At 38.0% G+C, this 11,087-nt stretch overlaps 1 protein-coding gene across 1 annotated transcript; it reads right to left on the bottom strand.

The window, feature by feature from the left end:
- Positions 1–667: 667 nt before the first annotated feature.
- LOC112237719 (non-histone chromosomal protein HMG-14A-like) lies at positions 668–11,087 on the bottom strand. Its single transcript, XM_042317022.1, has 6 exons — positions 10,932–11,087; positions 9,978–10,004; positions 9,813–9,842; positions 5,241–5,294; positions 3,925–4,050; positions 668–1,539 (listed from the first exon to the last, which is right to left on the bottom strand). Exons 1-6 carry the CDS (start codon positions 10,944–10,946, stop codon positions 1,492–1,494), a joined length of 300 nt encoding a protein of 99 aa, XP_042172956.1. The 5' UTR covers positions 10,947–11,087; the 3' UTR covers positions 668–1,491.

Below are 11,087 nucleotides of genomic sequence, written 5' to 3'. Positions count from 1 at the left end.
AGTGCCATAGAGCATTTTACCTAACAGAGCAGCTGTGAGGAGACATGTGGTTAACATTAACACCATTCCAGTGTTTTACTTGCTATATTGTATTTACTTTGCCACCATGGCCTTTTTTGCCTTTACCTCCCTTCTCACCTCATTTGCTCAACATTGTATATAGACTTGTTTATAGTGTATTATTGACTGTATGTTTGTTTTACTCCATGTGTAACTCTGTGTCGTTGTATCTGTTGAACTGCTTTGCTTTATCTTGGCCAGGTCGCAATTGTAAATGAGAACTTGTTCTCAACTAGCCTACCTGGTTAAATAAAAATAAAATAAATAAATAAAGGTCCTAGTCCTGGACTAAACACACATCAAGGAGAACAGTTAATAAACCAGGACGAAGGCAGAACCCTAGGAGAACCAAGCATTTCACTACACCCGCAATAACATCTGCTAAATGTGTGTATGTGATCAATAAAATTAGATTTGAAAAGGCATGAGAATGGAGTAGGATTAATGTTCCTGAAAAAAACATCCCTAGTTTTCCTTCTGGATTAGTCAAGAGCTAATTTCACACCTGTGAGTGAAGCCACAACAGACCTATAACAGCCTTCACACAGAATAACATTTGAATTAAAACCCAACTACCCAGGGCTAGGATGTAAAAGACGCAACAACGTTTTGAGGAAAATTGACAGGACTCGTTTTATTGGAGAATTCCAGAACATCAGAGGGACAGAGACTCCTGCACACATCAGAGAACCTCTTATCTAAAAAAAACTGTGCGTTTAGAAAACCAGCAAGATGGAAAGCTGTTGCACACACGGCTGCTGTAGTCGCCTAGGAGACATGCATGTCACTGTTACAGGTTCGCCTAGGAGACATGCATGTCACTGTTACAGGTTCGCCTAGGAGACATGCATGTCACTGTTACAGGGTCGCCTAGGAGACATGCATGTCACTGTTACAGGGTCGCCTAGGAGACATGCATGTCACTGTGCCCGGAATTTCTCTCTTCCTCTTCCTTATTGGACAACACACTTTCAACACGCTTAGAACATGTTTCATGTAAAAACAGGAACATTTAGACAAAGCAAAAGGAACTCACTGCACATAACAGACGGGATCAAAACAGTTAATTATCCAGGAATAAGGTAGAACCCTAGGAGAACCAACTGTGGAGGAGGGGGGCACAGGAACACACAACTCACTATGGGACGGGACGCGCTTTCCTTCCTACACAATCATGAAATGCTGTTTAATTAAAAAAGATTTTAGTGTGTTCATCTTGCCTGCAGACACTTTGTTGATATGACCACTGCAGATCTGCATTATATTACTCAGCTTTGCTTTGTGCTAAAAATCTGTACGGATAGTAGATAGTATACTTATAAAATCACTGATAAAAATATTCCTCTGTTAACAATACGCCTTGGAGGGGGACCATGAACACTGGGGCAGGCTGGGAGGGGGGGGGTCGGAGGTCAGGGGTCGGCAGTGTTGCTACTCAGACTTGGCTTCCTCCTTCTCCGCCTCAGGAGCATCCTCCATCTGCAGGGTCAGAGGTTAGAGGTCAGTAGAACAACCTGACATTCCTGTTGGTAGTTTCTCATCCTAAAACAGGAGCTTATCTCTGCCATCAAGCTGACCAATGTCTTCTAATGTCCCTTTATGACCAGCACCAGGTCCTCTACAGTCCATGATGTCTTTATGACCAGCATCAGGTCCTCGACAGCCCATGATGTCTTTATGACCAGCATCAGGTCCTCTACAGCCCATGATGTCTTTATGACCAGCCTCATGTCCTCTACAGTCCATGATGTCTTTATGACCAGCCTCAGGTCCTCAACAGTCCATGATGTCTTTATGACCAGCATCAGGTCCTCAACAGTCCATGATGTCTTTATGACCAGCATCAGGTCCTCAACAGTCCATGATGTCTTTCTAGTTCCTCCTAGGACTCGATCTCTAGATCCATCTATACTCCTTTATGTCTGCAATGACTGTCTTATTTGTCCTATACCTGTTAATGACCATTGAATGTCTGCCTATGACCTGTCTTATGTATAGTAATGTACAGTATAGTAGTATTTTTATTTAACCAAGCAAGTCAGTTATGAAGTGGTTATTATTTATAATGACGGCCTACCCCGGCCAAACCCTAACAACGCCGGGCCAATTGTGCACCGCCCTACGGGATTCCCAATCACAGCCGGCTGTGATACAGCCTGGAATCGAACCAGGGCCTGTAGTGACGCCTCTAGCACTGAGATGCAGTGCCTTAGACCGCTGCGCCACTCGGGAGCCCATAGTATAGTAGTGTACAGTATAGTGGTGAATAGTAGTGCACAGTACAGTAGTGCACAGTACAGTAGTGCACTATAGAGTAGTCTACAGTATAGTAGTGCACTGTAGAGTAGTATATAGTATAGTAGTGCACTGTAGAGTAGTATATAGGATAGTAGTGCACTGTAGAGAAGTATATAGGATAGTAGTGCACTGTAGAGTAGTATATAGTATAGTAGTGCACTGTAGAGTAGTATATAGTATAGTAGTGCACTGTAGAGTAGTATATAGTATAGCAGTGCACTGTAGAGTAGTATATAGTATAGTAGTGCACAGTACAGTAGTACACTGTAGAGTAGTATATAGGATAGTAGTATATAGGATAGTAGTGCACTGTAGAGTAGTATATAGTATAGTAGTCTACAGTATAGTAGTATAGTAGTCTATAGTACTGTAGTCTACAGTATAGTAGTCTATAGTACTGTAGTCTACAGTATAGTAGTCTATAGTACTGTAGTCTACAGTATAGTAGTCTATAGTTTAGTAGTCTACAGTAGAGTAGTATATAGTATAGTAGTCTACAGTATAGTTTATAGTAGTATATACTGTAGTAGTGTATAGTCGTGTACAGTATAGTGGTGAATAGTAGTGCACAGTACAGTAGTATACAGTACAGTAGTTTATAGTAGTATATACTGTAGTAGTGTAGTCGTGTACAGTATAGTGGTGAATAGTGCACAGTACAGTATAGTAGTGCACAGCACAGTAGTTCACTGTAGAGTAGTATATAGTATAGTAGTGCACTGTAGAGTAGTATATAGTATAGTAGTGCACTGTAGAGTAGTATATAGTATAGTAGTATATAGGATAGTAGTGCACTGTAGAGTAGTATATAGTAGTGCACTGTAGAGTAGTATATAGTATAGTAGTATATAGGATAGTAGTGCACTGTAGAGTAGTATATAGTATAGTAGTGCACTGTAGAGTAGTATATAGTATAGTAGTGCACTGTAGAGTAGTATATAGTATAGTAGTATATAGGATAGTAGTGCACTGTAGAGTAGTCTACAGTATAGTAGTGCACTGTAGAGTAGTATATCGTATAGTAGTGCACTGTAGAGTAGTATATAGTATAGTAGTGCACTGTAGAGTAGTATATAGTATAGTAGTATATAGGATAGTAGTGCACTGTAGAGTAGTCTACAGTATAGTAGTGCACTGTAGAGTAGTATATAGTATAGTAGTGCACTGTAGAGTAGTATATAGTATAGTAGTGCACTGTAGAGTAGTATATAGTATAGTAGTATATAGGATAGTAGTGCACTGTAGAGTAGTCTACAGTACTGTAGTCTACAGTAGAGTAGTTTACAGTACTGTAGTCTACAGTAGAGTAGTCTACAGTACTGTAGTCTACAGTAGAGTAGTCTATAGTACTGTAGTCTACAGTAGAGTAGTCTATAGTACTGTAGTCTACAGTATAGTAGTCTACAGTATAGTAGTCTATAGTATAGTAGTCTACAGTATAGTAGTCTATAGTACTGTAGTCTACAGTAGAGCAGTATATAGTATAGTAGTCTACAGTAGAGTAGTATATAGTATAGCAGTCTACAGTATAGTAGTAAAAATGTCCAGTATAGTAATGTATATTACCTGGTTGGTCTTGGCATCTCCGTTCTCAGAGTGGTTCTCCTCAGCAGCTTCAGCCTCTGCGTTCTCCTTCGCTGCTGCCTTCTTAGTTTTCTTCTCCTCCTTCTTGTCATTCACAGCCTTCTCTTTCTGGGTGGGGGGGGGGTGACAGACATTATCTACAGAGCCTTCGGAAAGTATTCAGACCCCTTGACCTTTTCCACATTTTAGGTTACAGCCTTATTCTAAAATGGATTAAATCAGTTTTTTTTGAGTGGCCCCCATATTTTTGAGTGACCCCCATATTGACAAAGCAACACTGTTGCTCTATCGCCCCTGTCTGTAACTAACTCCGTAACCTGCACTTTATCTCCTTGCCTCTTACCTCATCTGGTGAATGTACTTAATTACCTTATCAGCTCTGGCTGGGCCACTCAAGGACATCCATAGACTTGTCCCTTAGCCACTCCTGCGTTGTCTTGGCTGTGTGCTTAGGGTCATTGTCCTATTGGAAGGTGAACCTTCGCCCCAGTCTGATGTCCTGAGCGCTCTGGAGCAGATTTTCATCAAGGATCTCTCCGTACTTTGCGCCATTCATCTTTCCCTCGATCCTGACTAGTCTCCCAGTCCCTGCCGTTGAAAAACAACCCCACAACATGATGCTTCCACCAACATGCTTCACTGTAAGGATGGTGCCATGGTTTCTTCCAGATGTGGCATTCAGGCCAAAGACTTCAATCTTGGTTTCATCAGACCAGAGGATCTTGTTTTTTCATGGTCAGAGTCTTTAGGTGCCTTTTACTGAGGAATGGCTTCTGTCTGGTCACTCTACCATAAAAGGCCTGCTTGGTGGAGTGCTGCAGAGATGGTTGTCCTTCTGGAAGGTTCTCCCATCTCCAAAGAGGAACTCTGGAGCTCTGTCAGAGTGACCATCGGGTTCTTGGTCACTTCCCTGACCAAGACCCTTCTCCCCCTATTGCTCAGTTTGGCCGGGCGGCCAGCTCTAAAACATTTGCAAAAAAATCTAAAAACCTCTTTTTACTTTATCATTATGGGGTATTGTGTGTAGATTGATGAGGATGTATGTATTTTTGTGCCCATTTTAGAATAAGGCTGTAACTTAACAACACTCTGAACACTCTCTCCAAAGGCACTGTATACTATGTTCATATGTATGCCTTCTCTTTCTAGAGAGGGGGGTTTGTAGTTAGGTTTTTTGTGATGATTCTGGGGTTTGTAGTTCTGTAATGCGATGTTCTAGTCTTTTGTTCTGTTTGATGGTTCTTGAGTTTGAAGTGATGTTGTGTGCAGCCCTGGGGTTTGTAGTTCTGTTCTCGTACCTTTGCTGGTTTCTCCTTCTTGGCCTTGGGTTCAGTCTTGGCTGGGGCTGGTTTCTGGAGAGAGAGAACAAACATCAGTCTCATGTGTTCTACAACCACTGATCATTCCTAGTTCTACTGACCAATAGATGCTAGGGCTTCAGATCTACTGACCAATAGATGCTAGGGCTTCAGATCTACTGACCAATAGATGCTAGGGCTTCAGATCTACTGACCAATAGATGCTAGGGCTTCAGATCTACTGACCAATAGATGCTAGGGCTTCAGATCTACTGACCAATAGATGCTAGGGCTTCAGATCTACTGACCAATAGATGCTAGGGCTTCAGATCTACTGACCAATAGATGCTAGGGCTTCAGATCTACTGACCAATAGATGCTAGGGCTTCAGTGGGACTTTACTAACTGGTTGCATGATTTATAAACTGGTTAAGAGTTATGTAACCTGCTAAATATGTAATACATGTGTAATTGGCTGTGTATAGTGATAAGTGTAGTGTATGGTGTATGTGGAATACTGTAGTATTGTAGCAGAGGTTATAAAGGTGTTATAATCTTTAATTACCTGCTATATAGAGACAATACATGTGTAATTACTTGCTATATAGAGACAATGTGTAATTACCTGCTGCATATACAGAGACAATACATGTGTAATTACCTGCTGTATATAGAGACAATACATGTGTAATTACTTGCTGTATATATAGAGACAATACATGTGTAATTACCTGCTGTATATATAGAGACAATGTGTAATTACCTGCTGTATATATAGAGACAATACATGTGTAATTACCTGCTTTATATATAGAGACAATACGTGTGTAATTACCTGCTGTATATATAGAGACAATACATGTGTAATTACTTGCTGTATAGAGACAATGTGTAATTACCTGCTGCATATACAGAGACAATACATGTGTAATTACCTGCTGTATATATAGAGACAATACATGTGTAATTACCTGCTGTATATATAGAGACAATACATGTGTAATTACCTGCTGTATATATAGAGACAATACATGTGTAATTACCTGCTGTATATATAGAGACAATACATGTGTAATTACTTGCTATATAGAGACAATGTGTAATTACCTGCTGCATATATAGAGACAATACATGTGTAATTACCTGCTTTATATATAGAGACAATACATGTGTAATTACTTGCTGTATATATAGAGACAATACATGTGTAATTACCTGCTGCATATGTGTATAGAGACAATACATGTGTAATTACCTGCTGTATATATAGAGACAATACATGTGTAATTACCTGCTGTATATATAGAGACAATGTGTAATTACCTGCTGTATATATAGAGACAATACATGTGTAATTACCTGCTGTATATATAGAGACAATACATGTGTAATTACCTGCTGTATATATAGACAATACATGTGTAATTACCTGCGGTATATATAGACAATACATGTGTAATTACCTGCTGTTTATATAGAGACAATAAGTGTGTAATTACCTGCTGTGTATACAGAGACAATACATGTGTAATTACCTGCTGTATATATAGACAATACATGTGTAATTACCTGCTGTTTATATAGAGACAATACGTGTGTAATTACCTGCTGTGTATACAGAGACAATACATGTGAAATTACCTGCTGTTTATATAGAGACAATACGTGTGTAATTACCTGCTGTTTATATAGAGACAATACGTGTGTAATTACCTGCTGTGTATACAGAGACAATACATGTGAAATTACCTGCTGTTTATATAGAGACAATACGTGTGTAATTACCTGCTGTTTATATAGAGACAATACATGTGTAATTACCTGCTGTATATATAGAGACAATACATGTGTAATTACCTACTGTATATATAGAGACAATACATGTGTAATTACCTACTGTATATATAGAGACAATACATGTGAAATTACCTGCTGTTTATATAGAGACAATACGTGTGTAATTACCTACTGTATATATAGAGACAATACATGTGTATTTACCTGCTAATACGTGTGTAATTACCTGCTGTATATATAGAGACAATACATGTGAAATTACCTGCTGTTTATATAGAGACAATACGTGTGTAATTACCTACTGTATATATAGAGACAATACATGTGTAATTACCTACTGTATATAGAGACAATACATGTGAAATTACCTGCTGTTTATATAGAGACAATACGTGTTTAATTACCTACTGTATATATAGAGACAATACATGTGTAATTACCTGCTGTTTATATAGAGACAATACATGTGTAATTACCTGCTGCATATACAGAGACAATACATGTGTAATTACCTGCTGTATATATAGAGACAATACGTGTGTAATTACCTGCTGTATATATAGAGACAATACATGTGTAATTACCTGCTGTATATATAGAGACAATACATGTGTAATTACCTGCTGTATATATAGAGACAATACATGTGTAATTACTTGCTATATAGAGACAATGTGTAATTACCTGCTGCATATACAGAGACAATACATGTGTAATTACCTGCTGTATATATAGAGACAATGTGTAATTACCTGCTGTATATATAGAGACAATACATGTGTAATTACCTGCTGTATATATAGACAATACATGTGTAATTACCTGCTGTATATATAGACAATACATGTGTAATTACCTGCTGTATATATAGACAATACATGTGTAATTACCTGCTGTATATATAGACAATACATGTGAAATTACCTGCTGTTTATATAGAGACAATACGTGTGTAATTACCCGCTGTATATATAGAGACAATACGTGTGTAATTACCTGCTGTATATATAGAGACAATGTGTAATTACCTGCTGCATATACAGAGACAATACGTGTGTAATTACCTGCTGTTTATATATAGAGACAATACTGTTGTGATTACCTGCTGTATATATAGAGACAATACATGTGTAATTACCTGCTGTTTATATAGAGACAATACATATGTAATTACCTGCTGTATATATAGAGACAATACATATGTAATTACCTGCTGTATATATAGAGACAATACATGTGTAATTACCTGCTGTTTATATAGAGACAATACATATGTAATTACCTGCTGTATATATAGAGACAATACATATGTAATTACCTGCTGTATATATAGAGACAATACATATGTAATTACCTGCTGTATATATAGAGACAATACGTGTGTAATTACCTGCTGTTTATATATAGAGACAATACATGTGTAATTACCTACTGCATATATAGAGACAATATATGTGAAATGACCTGCTGTTTATATAGAGACAATACATGTGTAATAACCTACTGTATATATAGAGACAATACATGTGTAATTACCTGCTGTATATATAGAGACAATACATGTGAAATTACCTGCTGTTTATATAGAGACAATACGTGTGTAATTACCTACTGTATATATAGAGACAATACATGTGTAATTACCTGCTGTTTATATAGAGACAATACATGTGTAATTACCTGCTGCATATACAGAGACAATACATGTGTAATCACCTGCTGTATATATAGAGACAATACGTGTGTAATTACCTGCTGTATATATAGAGACAATGTGTAATTACCTACTGCATATACAGAGACAATGTGTAATTACCTGCTGTATATATAGAGACAATGTGTAATTACCTGCTGCATATACAGAGACAATACATGTGTAATTACCTGCTGTATATATAGAGACAATACATGTGTAATTACCTGCTGTTTATATAGAGACAATACATGTGTAATTACCTGCTGCATATACAGAGACAATACATGTGTAATTACCTGCTGTATATATAGAGACAATACGTGTGTAATTACCTGCTGTATATATAGAGACAATGTGTAATTACCTGCTGCATATACAGAGACAATACATGTGTAATTACCTGCTGTATATATAGACAATACATGTGTAATTACCTGCTGTATATATAGAGACAATACATGTGTAATTACCTGCTGTTTATATAGAGACAATACATGTGTAATTACCTGCTGTTTATATAGAGACAATACATGTGTAATTACCTGCTGTATATATAGACAATACATGTGTAATTACCTGCTGTTTATATAGAGACAATACATGTGTAATTACCTGCTGTTTATATAGAGACAATACATGTGTAATTACCTGCTGTATATAGACAATACATGTGTAATTACCTGCTGTTTATATAGAGACAATACGTGTGTAATTATCTGCTGTTTATATAGAGACAATACGTGTGTAATTACCCGCTGTTTATATAGAGACAATACGTGTGTAATTACCTGCTGTATATATAGAGACAATACGTGTGTAATTACCTGGTGTATATATAGTAATACATGTGTAATGATTGTATGCTGATTGTAGCTGAGGTTGTGTTTTATTTGTCATATAGTGGTTGTATGATGTGTTATAAGGTGGTATATTGGTATTTGATGTGTTGTACTCTTAATTATAGTCTATAAATGTGCTTTAAGCTGCAATAAGAGGTTATAAATGTGTCAAAACTGGTGTGTAGGTTATATGATGCGTCATAAGGTAGTATATAATGTCTGTATCGTAGCTGGTCTCACCGCTGATAACCGGGCGGATCTCCTCTGGGGCTGCAACAGGAAGAGAAAACATGTCAACACACACACTGTCAGAGACCAACTATGTTGAAACGGAGCTGATAAAGAATAGTAATTATAAGTGATGGGTTGTAGTTGAGGTCAGTGTTGAGTCTGTCTCAGTCTCACCTCCTCCTTGGCGTCCCCAGCGGCTCCCTGATGAGGACAAACAACAAAAACAACTTTTATCACAAAAACAGCAGGCAACAGTCTACGGTGACTCAAATTACACATTTATGAACTGTCAGGGAAGACCCCAGATAACTTTTAAATTTCAAGAAAAAAGTAAAAATGTCATAGATAATGTTAAAATAAACTTGTTTTTAGACCCATTAGATTGAAGTGTAATGTAATACTTGAGTTTTGTTAACAGTTTATATGTTTTGGGACCAGTAACACTGAAAGTTGGGGTCCTAAAGTATCTGTCTCTCTTTCTCCACTCTCTCCATCTCTCTCTTCTGTCTATGAGCTCAGGCAGGATTTGAAAACTCGCGCGGGACAGAATAAGCAAGAGGGAGGAGCAGAGTTAAGCCTCCGCAGCGCCGCCCGGCGGTAGAGACACGACACTGCAACCACCTGGGACCATGAACAAAGACAAAAAATATACATTTGTATCGAAATAAGACGACGACTGCGTCTTTTAACGATCAGAATTGAAACTATAGATACTAAAGCGAATTCTCGAGGTAATTTTGGGCGGATTGAGGGGAAAATGGCGGTAACTGAAGCGTTTCTGTTCGGTAGGTCGAAGAAGAGAGGAAGACTTGGGCTGCAAAGCATGGCTGCTGGTTGTGCTTTAACTACATGGAGACAGAGAGAGACTTCTGGCTTCCCAAAGGACAGCGACCGCCGGTCGCCAGACTTTTAAGCCCGCAAGCGATCAAAAAAATATGAATTTAAACATTTAAAAAATATTTATTTTTTTAACATACCCTCCAAATAAATGCCGTAAATTCCCCAAAGAAATATGTTTATAATTAAGTAATCGTTGGAGGGGATGGCGCTCCACATTCATTTGCAAGCCATCAATAGCTGCCTGCTTTTGTTTCACAATCCTCTCTAAATAGTCACCAAACTACGTACCTTTCTCTTGGGCATGTTGGATTCTTGGAGATTCTCTTTCAGATGGAACTATAAAGTGTTTAGCTAGCTAGCTGTTGTGAGTTAGGTGCATGTGAAGCCAAGTGTCTGCTGCTGCCTGGTCCGTGTAGTAAACACACAGGAACAGCCACCAGACTG

Source organism: Oncorhynchus tshawytscha, unplaced genomic scaffold (genome assembly GCF_018296145.1).
Source record: "Oncorhynchus tshawytscha isolate Ot180627B unplaced genomic scaffold, Otsh_v2.0 Un_contig_3241_pilon_pilon, whole genome shotgun sequence".
Classification (NCBI taxonomy): Eukaryota; Metazoa; Chordata; class Actinopteri; order Salmoniformes; family Salmonidae; genus Oncorhynchus; species Oncorhynchus tshawytscha.
Note: the sequence above shows the minus strand (reverse complement) of the source record. Positions and strands in the feature narration are given on the sequence as shown.

Excerpts from the sequence above, each read along its gene's own strand:
- LOC112237719 (XM_042317022.1), bottom strand. Across the intron at positions 9,843-9,977 it reads CTGGGGACGCCAAGGAGGAG|CCCCAGAGGAGATCCGCCCG; the intron begins GTGAGACTGAGA and ends TTCCTGTTGCAG. Across the intron at positions 1,540-3,924 it reads GAGATGCCAAGACCAACCAG|ATGGAGGATGCTCCTGAGGC; the intron begins GTAATATACATT and ends CTGACCCTGCAG.